Here is a 19,873-nt window from a genome sequence, read left to right on the forward strand (position 1 = left end):
CGGATCTCGGCGGCTCCGCCTGTGTAGAAACGACTCTCGGGTGTTGGCGCTCTGAAAGGGCAGCGGTCGGTTACAGATGACAAGTCAAAATGCCAAGTGGAAAACGAGTCTGTCTCTGCCCCGTGCCCCTTAATCCCCGCTCGGAGCGGGCGTTTCTGCCCGAGGCTCGTTCCCGCTGTGTTGGGTCTTCCGGGGGAGAAAAAGACAGATAGACAGACGCTTTTCAAGCCTGTTGTCTGGGGGATCCACCTGCTGCTTCCCAGCTGCTTGCCAGGCTTCTGGGCGCTTTTCTGTGGCTGGCTAGTTTCCCCTTGCTTTCTGTAGCCTTTCAGATTCGTAGTCTTGAGTATGGTGCGCTGAGACATTAGGATTGGATTTAATGAAAGCAGTGCTGCATTTGTGTGTCTGCTATTGACCAGAAACTTCTGTGTTGTAGCAGCATGTCTTTTCCACCCCTTTTTCCTACTTCTTCACACACACACCCCAGGCCCCACCGCCACAGCTGGAAAGTTCAGCAGTCTTACTGTGCGGTTTCAGATTTGGTAGTGCCCACATCACTTAAAATATGTTTACTTAAGGCACTATTTGGAATGAATTTTTACCGTGTTTCAAAGAGTGATGTCTGCATGGAATCAGTATTAAAACCTGCAGATGTTCATTTCTCATGCTTATGAAAGCAGACCTTCCTTAAAAGCTGGTTTTCTCCTACTTAGTTCCAGCTGTCCCTTAACTAGCCAGGGTGACTGAATGGTGGATGCCACAGAAACCTCAGTTTGCTCCGCGTTCATACAGACAGTAAGCAAAATTATGCCAGGGAACATACAAGGAACGTGCTTGATGAATATAAGGAATGGAAATAGGTCAACTGAAAAAGACCTTTGTGTTTCAGATCAAGCCACTGAGATACTGTAATAGACAGTCTCACGAGGTGACTTGGTCACTCTAGTATGGTCACAAATATGACGCTTTCTGAAGTAGAGTATTGCTGCTTACTGGGTGAGGACTCGTTGGGTTTGTTATTTAGGCTGCTGACTGTGTTACCAGAATCTCTGAAAAACACCAACACAGTTGTCCTTGGTGCTTAGGCTGGTATTCTTTTTATAAATAGTATGAAAAAAGTAGCTCATCCTCTCTTAAAAAAAAAACAAAACAAAAAACTAACAAATTTTGTGAGTTACAGGTTGTCCGTTTTCCTTCTTAAATTTAATAACACCCATACCCTATAGTTATCATAGGTGGCACATTACAGCAGGCAAACTTAAGTAAAGGTATTTCTGTATACAGTAGCTACAGTCATCTGTACAGAGTGTGGTTAGAATGTAACACTATGCATATATATAATTTATATATGTATATGTGTATATATACACATGTATCTTAGACTCATTGTCTCTGTGATGCTTGCTCTTCCTCCTTCCTTTGAAAGTGAGAAACTTTTTTGCTGCGACAGAATGTGTCCAAGAGAACTGGACTCTAAGGTGTTATTCTCTCGAAGACACCAGTGCTTTCTGTGGCTGTTTTATTAAAGGAACAAAGTTTTCCCACGTGTAATAAGAATGCAACCACTTAACTCTTTCTGAGGGATTATGGTTTTAATACTGGAGTTGCATCTAGAGAGAAGGACCGGACCAGCAAAGCAAGCTGTTTTATTTTACTTTGATTTGCTCTTCCTGTATAAACGCTAAAGATGACAGAACTGAGCTTGGGAGGTGGTTGCTTTGGCTCTAGGTACCTTGTTTGTGAGGGTCCACCTTGCGGAAGTACCTGCGTAAGAAAAATGACATGGTCTAAAATAGAAGCACAAAGTGTTTTCTGACGATTAGCTTGTCTTAAGGTTGATATTTTACATTTTGGAATGTGTTTTATGCATTCAAAATCTGTAGTTTATTTTGGAAGACTTTTTAGTAATGAACTCAAAGTAACTGTTAAGTTAGGAAGCTTTGACTTCCCCAGGTTTAAAATTAGTTTTGTTACTGATGAAGATGCTAATCTCCAACGTTACCCTGAACACAAGTTTCCCAAGAAGACAGGCCTCCTGCCAAGGAATTTTCATCTATTTACTCTTGGGCAATTCTGTGCTTAGCAAAGCCAAAACTGGGAAATGGGTGTGTTGTCATGCAGGCGGCAGCCTTTGAGATGGTACAGTCATTTCTCTTTGAAGGGGAGCATTCAGGTTTAGCTGGGAACCTAAATGCTGGCGTACCTGTCACTTTCCAATTACGTCTTCTGGTTTTTGGGGGGAATAATGTGCATTATTGTATGTTTAAGGTACATGTGATGGAGCTTATGAAATTGTAAGAGAGCTGCTCTCATCAGGGGTTTATTTGCGTGGAAGATGTTTTCAATAGCCTTATTTTACTTAAGTATACATAAATACGTATTGTTGAAATACTCTGGAATAAAGATGTCCTCTTTGAATTACTTAGTATCAGTGCAAAGATACAGCACTAAAGCAATTTTCTTTTCCTCCAAGAGAGTTCACTGGAATTTATAAAACACAGAAATAGGTGTATATTTGGATGCTCCCCCCGACCCCCCATTAAAAAAAAAGAAAAGTCTGCCCAATATATTAATCATGTTCTGTTGCTGTTTAAAAAAAACAAAAGCTTGGAGAAGAGTGAGACAGTATTCAGCACAGCTGGGAGACCTGCATATCTTAGCACACCAGGTTGAAGAGTGAATCCTCAGATGGTCATGTCTCACCGGTTGCCGTACCTGGAGCGTTCCTCCGATGACGCTGAACTCGCGGCTGCCTGACTCTGGTTCCAGCAGCGTTGTTCTGCTGGTGGAGCTGTGGGTAGGCTCCTGGCAGTCGACAATCCCTTCGGTTGAAGTCAAGATCTTAAATTCCATCTAACAGCTCAGGGGGAGGTTGGGCCATATGGCAGGCGGTCACGCTGCCCGCTGAAGGGTCTGCTATTTCTACATTGCTTTATCATCTCAGCTTTGCAAGCTAAAACTGCCATCGTGCGCTGTCCCCGTGCAGGCATGGCTAGCAGGGACGTGGTCTGCTGCGGGGAAGGAGCACATCTGTCATCGCATGGAAGTCCTTGCCCACGTACCCTCTGTTAAATCTCCCAAACATAATAATGGCATGCAGTAGTTTCCTTCAATCCCGTGAGTACCTTTACATAATGGACAGGGTGCCCTTCCTCTGGGGTTTTGCACCGTAAAATACTTGATTTTAAAATCTGTCTGTGAAGGACAGGGCAAGGGATAGGCAGCAAGCTATATACAGCAGTAATGAAAAGAGCTATTTAAGAAGCAGGTGTAACAAACTCTTAATTAGATATGAGCTAAAATAATGCTGTTCCAAATTCAAGTCAGCTTCTTGGAATGTGGAAGAGAAGCTGAATCCCTTACAAGTGCCAATTAACTTGAGTGAGCTGGTAGATGAACTCGGGTGTCTTCCTTGCTTGGATCAGCACGTTGCAGTAAAATACCAAGTTCTTCCACTGATGTCTTTTATTTTGCCGTGCCAGTAGCAACCCTTAGACATTAATAAATAGCTTGCATGACAGCTTGCATTACTGTTGTGAGGTGGAAATCACAAAATTCAGAATTTATGGTTTTTAAGGTTACCTATAATGATGTACTGGCAGTATGTGTGATTTCTGTGTAAACTAGGTCTTGTCAAATGTAATCTCTTAAGCTTGCAAGTTGAGTTGAAACAGGTGACTAAAATTAGATTCCTGTGAGATTTCTTGGCTTTAACTGCTGGTGTGTGCATGCCGAGTACCACATAATGTAACTTCAGATCAGTTTTAGAGCATTGAATTCCACGCGGAGGCCATCCGCTTGAATTTGCAGTGGCATTAGGACAAGAATATATTCCCATAACCCTTACCCAGATAACTGTCAGGAAGAAACTGCAGAATTACTGCTGGCAGTCTGCAGATGACATCAGCAGGTCAGTTCTGTAGAAAACGATGCTTCCTCGGTATTCAGTTGAACCATATGTAGTGTTTTGAACCAGGGATCATCCACCTGGGTACAAGACAGTGGCCGTGCGGAGTGGGAGACGGTGGCACTGAAAGGAAGGAGGGCTGTGAGCGATGGCTGACGGTGAGGCGTGCAGCGCAGTGGCTGAGGACCACCATGAATCCTGAACATGCTGAAGGTGAAAACTGGAGGCAGAGTTACTGCAAACACCACAGCTGAGACTGTTTGAAAATACACTCGAGAACGTGATGGCTGTTGGAGAACATTCAAGTGATTTGTTTGTGGGAAGAGTCTTTTGATAGCTCCTTTACTTATTAAAAAAGCAGTAGTCGTTGGTGCAAAATGTGGTCTTGTGACGGTTAAAAGTTGGTATTCCTGCCTGAAGCTGGGCCCCCTGCATTCTCCTCTGTCTGCTTACTGCTGCTTTCTCTGCTCCTGCAGCACAGCCTTGTCTGCTGCGCGTTGTGTTGGCAGCAGGTCTGGGTTAGCGTTCACCCCTGTGTCGCAGTTCCACGTGCAGCCACTTGAATGCTTTTCCCAGCACAGGGGAGAGGGGCACGCTGGTGCCGGTCTGCCGTGGGGAGCGGGTATCTTGGAAAGAATTGGTCTTCTGGTGATGGTGACAGCGTGTTCTGGTTTAAAGTGGTTTCAGCAGAGTTGTCTGTTTCCAGTGGTGGCTGTACTACAGGCATGCATCTGATGACATTCCAGTATCTTGTAACGTGTAATACAAGAAATTATAATAAACTCATGTTTTACTGTGGGTGTTGATTTGACTGTTCACGATCTTGCTTTTGTTACTATATTGACATGAGCTTTCTGATTCTTTGAATAAAAGCTGCCTTTTTCATGGTAAGAACTGGTCCTGAAACGTCTTGGTCAACTCCCAAAAGCAGTACCCTTGTTGTACAGCTCTCGTGACTTCCTCCCCACTTCCTCACTCCAATACACAAGATTAATGGGTATGTGAGCATTTAAAGAGGTTGTATGTAAGCTACTGTTCTTTGTATTTGTTACCTAAACAAGTAGAAAGTATCTGTAAAAGAATCTTAATTAAAACTTATTTTGTAGGATAACTGGGATGATGAGGAGGAAGAAGAGGAAGTAAAGGAGACAGAGATAAAACAAGGTAAGACTTGAAAGGAATACGTGGCTCTGTATGCAGCATCAGAACAGACACTGCTTTTGTCTTGAGTGTATCTGAAGAAGCAAAACCACTTTCCAAATAGGGTCGGTTTTGTTTTTGACAAAGCATGTCTTTTAACCCTGTGTTCAGATTCCAGTAATTGAGCTCCGTGGCTTTCTCTTTGATTAGTGTTTCTATAGTTGCTGAAAAAAAAAAAAATCAGTAGACCTCTCGAGAGCTCTATTGTTTTATGTTTTACAGAACCAAAAGTTTCAGAAAAAAAGAAAATAGCAGAAAAAATAAAAGAAAAAGAAAAGCTACAGAAGAAAAAGCAAGAGGAGCTTAAAAAGAGGGTAACTCCTTTTTTTCTTCCGGGTCTTGTAAAATTTAGAGGGCAGGTTTGATTTTTTTTTTTTTGAGGTTGAACAAAAACAGTAAAGATCTTAACTATTCTGACAAAACAAACTTAAGTCTTGTACTTAATAACATCTGGGGGATGTTAGCTTTAATTTCTCTGTAATGTCACTAGGTTATTGAAATAATGCTTATCGCTGTTTCTTTCGTATGCACCTCATGGTAAAACATGCAATGTCAAACTTAGAACTAAGGTGTTTCTTCCTACTTCTTGTAAAATGAACAATTTTTTAAACAAGGTGGCATTGTTATACTGTATTGGGGTGCTTTTCAGGTTTGTACATGCTTGAGGTGTATCAACTTCAGGCAGAAGTAAGCTATTCAAATGGCACTGGAAAAAACACGATTTCTTATACTACCTCTGCTCAAGGGTAAGAAATATAACGTTCTCCCTGTATACGTTTTTTAATTCAGTTAGAGGCACCAGAGGAACATAAAGAACTTACACCAGAAGAACAATTAGCAGACAAACTACGACTAAAGAAATTACAAGAGGAGTCGGACCTCGAGTTAGCAAAAGAAACATTTGGTAAGTGTGCTGTGCCCGAGCCAAGCGAGTCGATGTAACTGTAGCATGACAAAAGCACTGTATCCTTTAAATAAAACTGTGTTATGTGTTGATACCCTGCAAAAAGAACGGAGCAGGATTTGACTGTTGGAGCACATGCAGGTTGTGTTACTGAGAATTAAGAGGGGTTTAAATTCAAACTACTGGAGGCACGTCCTGGTACTAAGGACTAATTGCAAGAACCACAAAAACCTCTTTAGAATAGAAGGTGCTTTTTCTTAACATGTTGTGGTAGGAGGCTATAGGAAAAAGATATCTGACTAAATTTTCCAACATATTGGTACTTCTGGTAAAAAGATGAGTGTGTAAAAAGAAAATAAAAAAGTGCTGTCTCTTAATGTTCTGACGTGCTTTACAACATGGATTTAATGAGGCTTTCGACGAGTGTGGCACAGCATAACTCATGCATGCTTTACTTCAGGCAATCTATGTAATAAGCTAGGTGTTGGGAAAGCCAGTTAAGTTAGTGGAATGAGCTTGTTTCCCAGCGTAGATGAAGTAGACTTAAAGCAGATCGTTCTGGTTTTGTGCTTTGACAGAACTAGCAAAGATACTGATTCACAGCAGCATTCTTCAAACATGAAAGCTTGTTTCCTTGATTATAGTGAATTATACAGCTTATTACTCAGTGAAAATTCTGCTCTGCGAGTCTTCTGAGAAAGTAAGGTGCCTTGGGGGGGGGGGGGTGCAAAAAACTTTCTGAAAAATAAAGGGGCCTGGGGGGGGGGGATGCATTGAATACAGTTGCAGAACCAACTAAATTTTGCACTTAGGAGCTCAAGACAGGAATTCCTTATTTAAGGGGAAAGGGGCTTCATGTAGTGCACGTTGCTCCAGAGAATAGGAATAGCTGGTTCAAATTACTAAGCTTTGCAGCAAAATCTCTGTCTGTACAGGCTAGTAACGCAGGCTGTTAGCTTTTGTGTGGCAGAAGCCAGTGGGAAGTGAGCGGGCAAACCTCAGCTTTGGTTTTGTAAAGCTTCAGTGGAGGTGAGGAACTGAGTATGAACAAGGTTACTTGTTTCCTCTGGTGTCATCTTTTAGGGATCACAGCTAATGTTTTCTATACCACCTCTGTTTTTCCATGCAGGTGTAAATAACACTTGTGGAATAGATGCCATGAATCCCTCTTCAAAAGACGACTTTACGGAATTTGGCAAACTACTAAAAGAGAAAATTACACAGTATGAAAAATCATTACATTACGCCAGTTTTTTGGAAGCATTAGTTCGAGACGTATGTATTTCATGTAAGTTAAGTGAAAGACATCCTAGAATGCCCTGCTACCAAAATTGCAATAGAGTTGAAGTTGAAAACATGCTGTTACAGTAAATGTTAAATCGAGATCGATCTGTCGTTTATACTAAATGAAGTACTAATCTGTTTCACTGACTACTATCCAATTCCATTCCCACAAACTTTATTAGATTGTGTGCTTGTACAAGAGTTACTCTTTCTGCACGTCAATTAAAGACAGTCATTTTAAAAAGTGTGAATTTTTATGCTGATCTAAACCTTACATGTTTTTCTTGAAGCCATTTCTAAAATAACAATAATAATAAAAATTCTCTGAGCCAGATAACTTGAGTAGCTCATTTGGAAGGAAACTATTATAAAATTGAGTTCATGTAATTCTGGGACTGCAAAATAAATTGTTCTGGAATTCAACATGTAAGTATACAGAGATAAAACTAACTTAAACTCATTTTTTTTCCATTGCTCTGGTAGGCTGAAGTACTCGGTGAATTCATTGCTTGATATCTTTTCCTGTACTGTACACATGTTGTCCTTCAGTGAAGTGGTAACTTGATACTATTTAGTGCTGTATAAATACAGCACTAGTATTGTGATCACTGGCTGATTGGAACTGGTAACTTAAATTTCAAATGGATTCCAGATCTTCTAAAGTGAAGGACTCGTAACCTCTTGGACCATTTATTGTTCATAATAATTTATTGTTAATCCACCGCTCCTTTTGATACGTTTTACTGTATTCCTGTTCTACTGTTCAAATGCCTCCTCATTAAGACTCTTGTGTTCACTAACTCTTAATTTGCAAGTTTTAGCTTCTACAACATTCAAGCTGCTTACTAGGGACCATCTGAAATAGTAATTGTGATTATAAGGACCAGAATTACCCAGTCTGTATTTTGCTCATTTAAATCAAGTAATTGCCCGTACTTACTACTAATGCTTATTTCTAGTTTTTAGAGAATGTTGATGTTAGATTATTTAACTGCCTTCTAAGAACAATATTAATGAGGAATCTTTTTCCCCCCTGCCGATGTAGTGGAAATTGATGATTTGAAAAAGATCACAAATACTTTGACAGTACTATGCAGTGAAAAACAAAAACAAGAAAAGGTAAGACTTCTACATGTTTCTGCAGCAGTAACGATACCCGCTAAAGGTGCTAATCTGAAAAATGGGAATAGGTCTCACACTGACTTGAACTGTTGATTTTGTTAGAGGTGGTTAGCAGGAGATTAAATGATAACCTTGGATACTGGTTTAGCGTTAAATCCTCACTGTGTGAGGTAATCAGGAGTTGACTGAATCTAGAGATCATAGGCAAAACCTTGATTAATTTATATAAATGTTACCTGCGTGCTAACCTTGTGATGTTTTATGCTGTCTCGGAGTTAAAATGGCTTACACCCATATCCTGAAGACAGAAGCCAGCCTCATTTAGAGTTAAGTGTCAGTTTAATGCCAGTTTATGGAAGCAACTTAAATCTTTGCCAATCTTTGGGATTTTGAATAGCAGATAACTGGGATTTTTACGCTGTCATGCAAACTAAAGGAGCAATAACTGCATAGGCAAGGAAGAGTAAGTTTTAAAAAGTGATGTAATAGCTTAACTGATGCTTAAGCGATGCAAAACATTGTGTTTTATAGCATACATCTGCGTTAGAACTCCAGGTGGGTTGGAGTTCAATGATTAATTGAATTGTTAGATAGCAACAAAATCAGGCAGAAAATATGACTAGCAGTGCAACTCTTGGTATGTTTTAAATGAGACTGGAGGATTGGTAGGAAACAAATGGCAGCGCATTGTCAATGTAAGTAGTAACTTGTAAATGTGAAGTGGGAAACCTCTTAGACACAAACTGCGCCAGTGGCAGGTGGTGTTCTGTGATGCCAGTTCTAACTCTCCAGGTGTGAGTGAAGCACCTTAATGCAAAAGAAACTTTATGTACAGTGTGTTAATGCATTAAGTCAGTCTGGAGTTTGGCAAACGTGATAAAGTTTTTCTTTAATACAAACTGCACTTTGGAGAGAAGCCTGTGACTTGTTGAACCAAACAAGTTTAAAAAGAAAAAGTATGTATACTTCCTATTTTAATATCCTTCTCTCCTGGCTTTTCATGTAAATTAGTTTGGTCAACCACTGAAAGCTACAAGTATACCAGTCCAGTAAGGAAGAGCTTTACTGTGAAATCTTCTGTAAAGTTTGTTTAGGACTTCCATTTTTTTGCAAGGAAGACATTCAGCCACTATGGTGATAAAAACCACAATAAATTCCTTAATTAAATTGGTAATTTCACAAAACTAAACACTAGACTCTGCATTTACTTAGTTCTTCTACTTGTTTAGAGTCTAGGTAAAATAGGATGAAAGACAGAAAAAACATGGGCAAGTATGTGATGCAGGGAGCTGTGGGACACCTGAAAATATCATAGCTTTACTATGACTGGACTGCATTGTGGGATGAAATGCAAGGGTAGAAAACATTGGCAACAGTGTGTTCACCGCATGGGTATGCGAATGCTCATACCCAAAGACATGTGGCATTACTCTAATTAGTGTAATGACAAATTACGGTGGATTTTGAAGTAAACATGCTCTTCCTATTTAAGCAGAATAAAGCCAAAAAGAAGAAAAAAGGTGTTGTGCCTGGAGGTGGTTTAAAGGCTACTATGAAAGATGACCTGGCTGATTACGGAGGATACGATGGAGAATACGTACAAGACTTTGAAGACTTCATGTGACATTTATCTCCCTTCTGTTGTCTTTCTGTTGCCCATAATCCCTTAAACATGTAGCACAACTTTTCTTCCTTTAAATTCTGCCAAATGCTACAATCAAAATTGCAGTATCTCTGTGCTGGTGGTTTAACTCTTGACGGGTCAGTGCTAAAGCACTGGGCTTCCTGTTCTGTGGTCGGGGGTTAGAATTAAGACATTTAAAAGCTATGTAAAAATTGCAGTTAAAAACCCCCAAATGCTGATAATGGTAACTGTTGCTATTTGATTTTATAGTAACAGCCACTAAATTGGAAATGAATTTCAATGCGGCAAAGGATTATTACCAGCACAGTTCAGCGACATGGCCTTAACTGTACCTCCTTGAATGACTCGTTTGATGAACAAAAGCAGTTTGCAGCAAGGGCATGGTGTGCACTTAGTATTACAATTGCTTTGTCTTAAGTTAGAGCTTGAGGTTTTCAGTATATTGTGAAGGGGAACTGCTAACTTCAGAGTGAGGATACTGCACCTGGAAATGCATCACTTGAGATAGATACCCACTACTTCAAAGCTTGACATCTGAACAGAACACGTGGTGGGTCAGGACAAGGGAAGAGTTGCTTATTTGAAAAAAAAACGACTTGGGTCTTGAGTATGAAGTTTAGTTTCCATTCATCCAAATTTCTACTAATGCAGCTGTATGGGTTGGGTATTCTTTAACAGTTAATTGCCTGGTTTAAGTGTAAAAAAAAAAAAACCACAAGACTTCCTTTTGGTCTTTCATGGGTTGTGGTAGATATTTCACAACTCAGCCATTTTCTTTCATTTAAAAAAAAAAAAACAAAAACACTTGCTTAGCAAACTGCAACAGTTACTACAGTTGGGCAAATTGTTACGTTAACAATTATGACATCTGCAATGTTTTATAAAGCAACTAATTTAATAAAAATCACTATTGAAGACTTCACTACGGCTGTCTTTGGACCAGTTCTTTTAGTATCTTACAGTGAAAATACTTGAAGTGGTAGAGTTGCAAAACAGATGTGTGCTGGGCCTGTGTTACTAGGTCTAGTCTTTGCTCTGACATGCAACTTAACTGGTGTTAGAGGGGCAAGATTTCATTCTTGTCAAATGGCTGTTTCTTATGATAAGACTTACAGATGCTGATTGTAAACAAAATACTTTTAAGACTGCCATAATCCAGCCATTTCCATGATGAACTTAGTCATCTCTATTGCTGGAACGGCTGAGCTCAGTGGCTTGTACTTACCTCGGGAATACTTTAGGGTGGCCCTTAGTGCAAGCAGTTATTTTATTCCAACTGGCAGCTGCCATTACCACAAGCAGTCCTGCGTTTACAACTTGCGGTTTACTCAGGTATTTGTTCCCAATATGGATGGGGTACGTGTGTGCTTCCACAAGGCAGGCGTTCTTCCAGATCCTTCCCGTTCAGTGGTCCCAAATTTTTAGAGGATCAGGGATGGTAATTCTCAGAAGGATAGCTTGAGGTTCTCCTTTCGTGCCAGGAACTTTAAAGTTCAAGTTAAAAGCTTGCTAGCCATTATTTAACTTAGACTAATCACAGCCAGCTTGGTCTAATTTGGTCTTATGAGACTGACTAGAACTGGAATTTTAAATAGTGTGCTGCTCAGGCATAATCCTCCCTACAGAAAATGTTTTATTTATCAAAGGAGCTGTGACTTGTACTATGTATGCCTGTGTACAGCTACTAGCGCTGCCATTGCAGATTTGAGATAAATACTGTGTGAGTAAGTATTTGTCATATGCAGTGGTTGCTAGCATGAAAATGTTAGCATCAAAAAGATTGTAAGCTATAAATGCAAGTTAGCATCTCTTTGCTAATTAACTGGGTTGCTATGGCAATTGTATTTTTGCTACATTAATGTTTAGAGATATAGTACAATGTCATTGCTTAATTTTACTTAAAAGCTGTCTGTATGCTATAGTCAGCTGTCAGCCCTCCCCCCCCCTTTTTTTTGGACAGGAGGTACCCTTCTTTGGATTAGTTGGAAGCTCTGCAGGCTGCATTTATTTTGGGGAGCATACAGAATCCAAGCTGAAGCTGGGTTTCCGCCTGAAGCAGAGTCCCAAGTCTCATCCCCCTCCCCAGTTAAATCAATCAGACCCGATCTTGTAAACTTGCCAAAACATCTAAGTGGCAGCATACTCTGGTTGCTAGCTCCTGACAGGGTGTCGATACCAACTGTCTGCCCAGTAGGGCTGTCTAAGCGTGGAAAGGAATTAAAATTTAATAACCGTTAAGAATATATTTGTGCTTGACTACTTTTTACTCCCAAGACAGTAGCAAATTAAGTGTATGCTATTTAGAGTCGTACAAGACTATTTCACTTTATCACTAAGCTAGAAAACAAAACCAGGCTAATTGGACTGGAATCAAGGAATGGATTATCCTAGCGTGTATCTAAAACTTTCTCCCACTTATTTCATTGTCAATGTACTGGATATTCTGGACATTCTATTTCAGCCTTTTGTCAGCTTACAATACAATTCCTATGGTGATCCATCATCCACACCCCTAATTTAAAGGACTGCTGGATCTCTGTGGTTCATCATCAGCTGTGCCAGTCTGTATTTGCTGGTTAGTCAAGTATTTTGTAAACAGTAGGATTTATTATACAAAACACAATTTTAGGTTAACACAGTCTCAGCATTTTAAATATTTACAACCACCACCAGTTTTCTGGAGTAACTTGCACATAGCAGCATATCATTGTAAGCAGGTAAATGATAAAAATATCTGTTAAAGAATCAGTACTAACCATGCAAGAAGCTGTGGCACTGGTACTTGTCAGAGCCAGTCTCTACTTCATGGAGGTTGGATTCTAGTTTGATAACATATCATTAAGGCAACAGCCAGTCTGCGCATCCTTCAGAAGCGTATTTACCACATCATAGAACTTGTTATCATAAGCCAATCTGTAGTACGTGTAGATATCTTCACAGTAAGTGAGCAATTTCTTCAGATTTTTCAGAGCGGCATCAGTAGGTGGGTGTTGTTTAACTCTGAAAATAATTGTACGTATAATTGAAATAGAAAGGCTTCACAGACAATGATTATAAGACTATCTTGCTACAGAACTGTAAGAACTATACTTCTTAAAAAGAGGTTGTGCTCAACATGTACATTGGATTCTCCTGGTTGTTTATTTTGCTCTGATCCATTTTAAAAAAGATTTGATCTGACCAGCCCTAAGGCACCCTATTTATCCAGCTCAGTTAAAAATGGTAGATCCAGTATTATTTCCACAATATGCTTAAGAAACTGAACATAGATCTCAAGTCCCTATATACTACGCTTTATCACATAAAAGGTTTTAACAGTACTAAGACTTGCATGCTATTGCTCCTCTAAAGTAGCCTGTGGAAAAGAAAGTTCCAATTTGACCATAGAACTACTTACTTCTTAGCAATCTCCTCAAATATGCTAGGCTTCAGTGGTCTTTGTTGTTTAAATTCTTCTAAGTAAGTGAAATCTCCCTTGGCGATCACTTGTTGATACAGAACTTCAGCCCAATCTGGAACAAACTCGTAAGCCTCAGCCACAATAGCTGCCTGCAGGGAGGACAGATGCTGGAATTACTGAGCAGGAAGAGTTTATTCTTGCACAGAAACATTCCTATGCTTAGAATACTTAAAATATTCTAGGTCTTCTGTTTGGCCCATCTCTTGATGCTGTTCTTGAGAGCAGCTGCGTTACAGAGACATACAAGGGTAACAAAATACTGCAAATAATTTTCCTTAACCCCTTAACAAGATGTCAGAGGGGGAGTTGTCTGTTCTCTTTAAAAAGCCCTTTTCTCTCTTATTTCCAAATTTACAAAATGATGGATGCCAATGTAGGTTAGATTTCAGGGCTCTCGTGTAGATTCACAGCAGCATGCCAGCCACTGGATAGCCAAGCTCCTGGCTGTACGACGGTAGCAAGCCAGCAAGGACTGCTGAAAGCATCAGTCCACACCCGGGCTGCGCTTGCATTTCCAAGCTTGGTCCCATCTGCAGCAATATCATGGGATAATAGTCACGGGACTTGGTGGCCACGTGCAAGAGCTGAGCATTATGCTCACAGGAGCAGAGTGCTTCAGTATCTGCTGTTTAAAACAATCATTTTCAGAAAAAATAACAGATGAGGAAGCCAGGCTTACCTGATAGAATCTAGGCAAGGACATGATGGAGTCCATCAGGTTCTGTCTGTTCAGGTTGATCAGCATAGTGCTCTGACCAGTGTTGAGAAAATGCAGCTGGAGGGTTATCAGCTTTGTTAGCCGACTGCAGCGCAAGGACTGGCGGACACAGGAGTCCTATTTAATAAATCAAAGACAAATGCAAGCTTCTGAAGCATGTTTCTAGAGGAATGCAATAAATATTCCTGAGAGCAACAATGAGTTCGGAGTTGTCTAGTATTTCATCTTTTAGACCACTGCAGTTTTATCATTGATCATATTCCGTTAGTTTTAAACTTCACTCACCATAAATACTACTTTCATCATAATCACGCCAGTTTTTAAACACTCTTTATATTGTTCTATTCTTGCTCGTTAAGCTCATGGTCACTCCTCCAAAACTGGGGAACCTAATTGTAACCCTAGATGTTAAAGCCTGAACAGGGAACAGCATACTGCTCTTTGATACAACAGTGGTGAGACTGCTGGGATACCGCTGAGCTGACAGAGCAAGAGATTCCTTTGCTCCTTTTCTACTGGGACAGGATTCTGCACGCCCTCCCTTGAGCAGCTTTGTTTGTTCTCCCAGTTCAGCTCACTCCTTATGTGCTCCCAATGCTGTACAGAAGTCATACAATTCCATCTCATTTTACCTTAGAATAACTTTCTGCTGCATCAATAAAGAGAGTCAGAGCTTTCATCAGCAGTTTCTTTAAATTTGCAACATCCTGAAGGGACTCCTCTGAAATGGGGGAAAAAAAAGAATAACCTATTATTTATAAAGGCGACAAAGTAAGTTACAAAAATACCTTCCAGTACAAAGTCTGTCCCTAGTGTTGTTTCAGAAAGCAACAAAAGACTAAAAAAAAAATTAAACATTAAAAAAGTGCAAAGAAACAGTGATGCCTGTTCAGTTAATGGACCACAGCTATTGCTGGAACCTAGTCAAGTGATTGAAGAACTGAGAAGAAATCCAAATCATACATTTGTGGTAGATATGAGCACTGACTATTACCAGATAAATTCAGAAAGTCATTTGGCATAGCTTCTGTTTTAGTTGTCGTTACGGTACTGGCTAACTGCTCCGCAGTGAGATCTCTGTGTGCCCCCCAGCATTCTCCCAGCTGTACAGAACTCGCTAGGTTTACATGTTAACAAGTTACCTTGCACAAACATAAAACCCCCAACACTACACTTTATATAAAAACCCACTGTGTCACATCCTATTAAAGTGAGGAAAGCATGCACGTGTCCTTACCTCCTCCCATGCATGATACCAAAGGAACATTACATTACGGTAAGAGCCAAAAATCTCAACTCTTTGAAAAATACCAGAGCAGCCAGATAAACTGTTAAGTACAAGAATACCCCAAGCCTGGCAAATAGGACTCTCCTCCCAGACAGTGGAAGTTTAATGGATGTTACCAGGACAACACAGGCAATCAAAACTACATTTACCCATCATGTCTTCCTTCTTAAACAAACTTGCCTGTCTTGGTTTTGCAGTTTCCACTCACCCCATGGCTGAGATTCAATGAGTTTAAGCTGTATGCAAGCGGCAGCCTCATGATTTTCTCCAATTTCTCTACACATACTGAAGCAAAGGGCTATCATGTTGTGCTTTTCACTGTCCCCCGGGCGACAACGCTTGATGTAATCCAGCAGAGCTGTCTTCAATGTCCCGCTCTGGTCAGATGAAGGAATATCAGATTAAGATTTGAAGAGCTTTTTCTTTATTCACATTTTGGTACCCACAAGCAAAACTGTTCCGGTACAATTTTCCAAAAAGTGATCATTATACTCTTTGAGGTTTCTCCATACTATTTTAAAGCATAATGGCAATATTGTACTTGGGCTTAACTACATTACATCAGGTATGAAAATCCAGCACCTATGCATTTATTTATTTATTTACATACAAATGTCAAAACTGACATTGGTTTATGACTTTATTTGTGTTACAAGAAAGCTATGAATATTTATGATTTTTAAAAACCCATGAAACATTAACTAGAAGTAAAACCAAAGCAGGACATAAAAACTCTAAGTGATATTCCCAAGCTTGAAGTTTCAATGCTGCTCTCGTTGCAGCACTGAACTAATTAGAACAAACTTGTTAAACTAAAACCAGAATAAAACCCAGAAATAATTTATTACTATGAACTTGAATAACACTTCCTACGCTCCAGTAATTAAAATCCCCAGATAATTCCACATTGTGTAAATATCAGTTTCTGATGTAGCCACACAGTTCTCTGCAAGTTTTCTCCCCTTTATCTCCCTCCACCTACTGGGTCTAATTTCTTTCTCATGAGCACTTCAAAGTAGTGTTTCTCATGCAGCAGTTCAAATATGTAGGTCATTTCATTGTATCTGCCAATTCCAGTGAGAAGACGAACCTGTGGAAATAACAGTGTTAAGTATGAAGCTCGAAGTACAGCAGAAAAATCCTCTCTCTCAAAGCAGTCAGTGCCGCAGCAGGGAGAAGGCTGCATGAGGCCAGAGTGCTGTGCTAGCTGACACAGCTACACGGCGCAGTGAGTTGCATTAGGCCGGCAGATGTTCCCTTACAGCCCCGGAGGTTTTATTTTTAAACCAACCTACTGCATCTTTTTTACTGTGAGGTAGAAGGACATAATTTTACCAAATAAAAATATGCAGTGAACCTTTTAGCAATGACGCCATTATACTGAGCATGACTCCAGGAGTCCTTTCAAGGCAGGACTTAAAGATGCATGACACCCCAGTAATACAAATCATCACGTTTCACCAGTAGTTGAATGACTTGACATTCCCATTCTGATTTACTACACTGTTGCCACCTCACCATTCCACGATCTCCACCTCTATTTTTCCAGAGAAGTCTTATAAGAGGTTCTGCAACATAAAAATCATCACCTGCGCACATCAGTTCAAACACCCACTCTTAGCTTCTAGGGACAGGCAGGACAAGACCAGTCAACCAGAGGTGAAAGACTGTACTCCATTCCATCACCCACCTACTCCCCCCGCACTGCTCATGAGCAAAGTTATTTGCTAACGTGTACATGGAAACCTTCATACAGCATCTGGATAAACACATATGGCGTCAAAGACACATACCACAAGTCCGTACTCTTCATTAGGTGCCAAATGTTCATCTGTGAGAAGCCGTGCTGCTTGGAGGACTCTAGTGATTCCTTCCATGTGGCAAGTCAAACTAAAGCAATTATGGGCCAAAATCAGCAATTCTGTAACTGAAGAATAGAAGAACTCAGATATTTCTGTTAATAAGCTGAGGAAGTTAATTATTGTGCCTCTCTCCAAAAGTGATGCCATCTCTGCAGAGGATACACAACCTTCCCAGTTACAAACAGCAGAATTGGATTAGAAAGTCGAGCTATTATGGTTCTGTCCTATGCAAATTTAAGAAGTAACAGTTTCTATAACAGTATGCATTCAGTCTGGCTTCTCAATCTGTGGGAAAGTCTGGGCTTTTTGGATCATTTTCTGAAACGTTATTTTATTCCGCACACAAAACTTCCAATCTCCTCCACCAAATACGCTTGATTGACAAGCATATAATAATACATTAGCACCCCACTATTACCAGTCAGCTCTGCGTTTGAAAAAGGAAGGCCACAAGTTTTGCATCTGGGTTTGAAAAATCATTCATAAATTCCATACACTAAATAAATGAGTTAGTACATCTTAGCATATTCCATTTTCTGTGGAAGGCCTGATCTAATGCTGTAAAGCAATCATGACACAGTGGAGTCTCAGACTTTACTCTCAGCACCATGCAATTCACTTCAGAAAAGCAGTAGTATTATATGAACTGGTACACGACGTATTTAAAAATGCAGATTTTTAAAAGAACACAGTTAATGACATAAACCTATACAACATATTTTGAAACAAACCAATTATACCTCTACCTGTAAAAAGGTACTCTAGCAGAGACTCCACTCAGAGAGGTAAAGTCCTCCAGCACAGTTTGGTAATGCCCAACATTGTTTCCTCAGAGTCTTTTCCTTACTTTAGTCAGCCATACGTGAAAATACTAATATTCATCCTTATTTTACTTAACCAGACAAAATAAGGGGTAAGTTAAGATCTGACAAGAGGACAAATGTGACAGGGACCTAAAGATTACATGGAACATGATATTTTTAATTACTTATTTTCTCACAAAGTTTTTCCAAATTTCCAGTATTATAGCTGGATTCTAATGGAACAGTTTCAGCATGAACGTCAGCCATGCTTTTGCTTCTGCAGAACGTGTTCTAGAAGATGCTCTTTCCTCACCACTCTGGACAAAATAGCATTGGAAGTTCTGCCCACGTTAATACTCACGAGACAACTCTCACTAAAATCTTATCCTCATTAGTTTTCCTCAGAGTTGAACTGCCCTTAATAAATCTTTTTTAAAAACAGTCTAAACCAGCAGTTTGCCACTGCTGGTTAGCAGTGGCAAAACGGGACCAAAATACCTTGGCTATGTTTTATAAACTCAATGACAACATCTCCATGGTATATAAAGCTGCAAAGTGTAAAATGGACTTTAATAACAAAAGATCTAGAAAGTTAGTTTAACAAATGGATAAAGAAAGCAATTTCTAATTGTGATTAATACAAAGAAAGTCACAGTACCCTCCTTCTGTAACATATAACTACAGAAGTTCGGGTAACTCACTGACTGCATTTCCCAGCTGTTGGCACACAAAAAAAATCTGTATTTTGTTTGGAAAGTAAACTGAAGCAACACTTAAGCAACATGCTTATTTACTGTGCATATACCCAGATCTATTAATTTAATATCAAATTTGACATCAGTAATAGATGCTTCCATCAGCATTGCTTTTATTCTTTGCGATGTGATTTTAAACCAAGTAATGCCATGTTTAGTAATGCACTAGCTACATCAAGTATTATTTGCCATTTACTTACTGCATGACAGTTCCCCACATGGTACAGAGGAAATTTTATCCAATAACTTCATGCCAACCAAGGTATGATCCTGGCACAGCTTAGCAAGCTGTAGGAATGCCTGACTCTCAGCTGCAGGGTTCAAAACATGTTTCTGTCCTGTGTCCACACAGAAAGAGTTAGGTCACAAGTGCTAATTGTTCAGGAGAGATTAGCTACATTAATAGAAAAAAACCCAAACAAACCAATATAACTTCATCCAGACTGACCTAGGACTTGGAACTACAATTCTAAAGACACTTTTGATCTTACTGCTTAAATTTAAGAATCAGTTACTACTTCATTGCCAGTTCAATCCAATTAAATCCTACTGAACAACTGTATTGCTACTGTAATTACTCCTATAATTTCACAAATCCAGTAGGTTGCTGCTGCTCCTCTTCCTCACACAACACAATTCTAACCCATCCTTTGCAGTGGCTCTGATTCATACTCTTCCATGAACCAGTTCAACTCATGAACTCAACAGAAAACTCTTCTTTTCTGGACTTGTTTTCTGCTGGGTTAGTAAGTTGACTCTTCTAAAGGAGGTGCACCAAATCATCTCAGCTAACCAAGTGAACTGGTACAAGGGGAGCAGCAAGAGTGAGGGGTAGCGGAGTGGAAGACAGTAGGAGCAGAGGAGAGCACACCTGGACTCAAGAATCTCCATCCGATGGCTCATTGTTTCTCATGGAACTTTGTTG

At 39.9% G+C, this 19,873-nt stretch overlaps 2 protein-coding genes across 2 annotated transcripts in view; one reads left to right on the top strand and one right to left on the bottom strand.

The window, feature by feature from the left end:
• The first annotated feature begins 2,731 nt into the window (after positions 1-2,731).
• EIF3J (eukaryotic translation initiation factor 3 subunit J) lies at positions 2,732-10,984 on the top strand. The gene is made up of 7 exons (XM_009280469.1): positions 2,732-2,797; positions 5,014-5,071; positions 5,330-5,421; positions 5,897-6,011; positions 7,141-7,299; positions 8,341-8,414; positions 9,913-10,984. The coding sequence occupies exons 1-7, from the start codon at positions 2,732-2,734 to the stop codon at positions 10,039-10,041; spliced, it is 693 nt and encodes a 230-aa protein (XP_009278744.1). The 3' UTR covers positions 10,042-10,984.
• Positions 10,985-12,562: 1,578 nt separating this feature from the next.
• SPG11 (spastic paraplegia 11 (autosomal recessive)) overlaps positions 12,563-19,873 on the bottom strand; it is a 35,881-nt gene continuing 28,570 nt past the window's right edge. Inside the window, 8 exon segments of the mRNA XM_009280394.2 lie at positions 12,563-13,062; positions 13,460-13,611; positions 14,202-14,357; positions 14,873-14,961; positions 15,737-15,905; positions 16,511-16,618; positions 17,322-17,455; positions 19,149-19,286. Of these exon segments, the coding sequence (XP_009278669.2) occupies positions 12,882-13,062; positions 13,460-13,611; positions 14,202-14,357; positions 14,873-14,961; positions 15,737-15,905; positions 16,511-16,618; positions 17,322-17,455; positions 19,149-19,286 (1,127 nt within the window). The 3' untranslated portion in view covers positions 12,563-12,881.

Source organism: Aptenodytes forsteri, unplaced genomic scaffold, assembly GCF_000699145.1.
Source record: "Aptenodytes forsteri isolate BGI_AS27 unplaced genomic scaffold, ASM69914v1 Scaffold83, whole genome shotgun sequence".
Classification (NCBI taxonomy): domain Eukaryota; kingdom Metazoa; phylum Chordata; class Aves; order Sphenisciformes; family Spheniscidae; genus Aptenodytes; species Aptenodytes forsteri.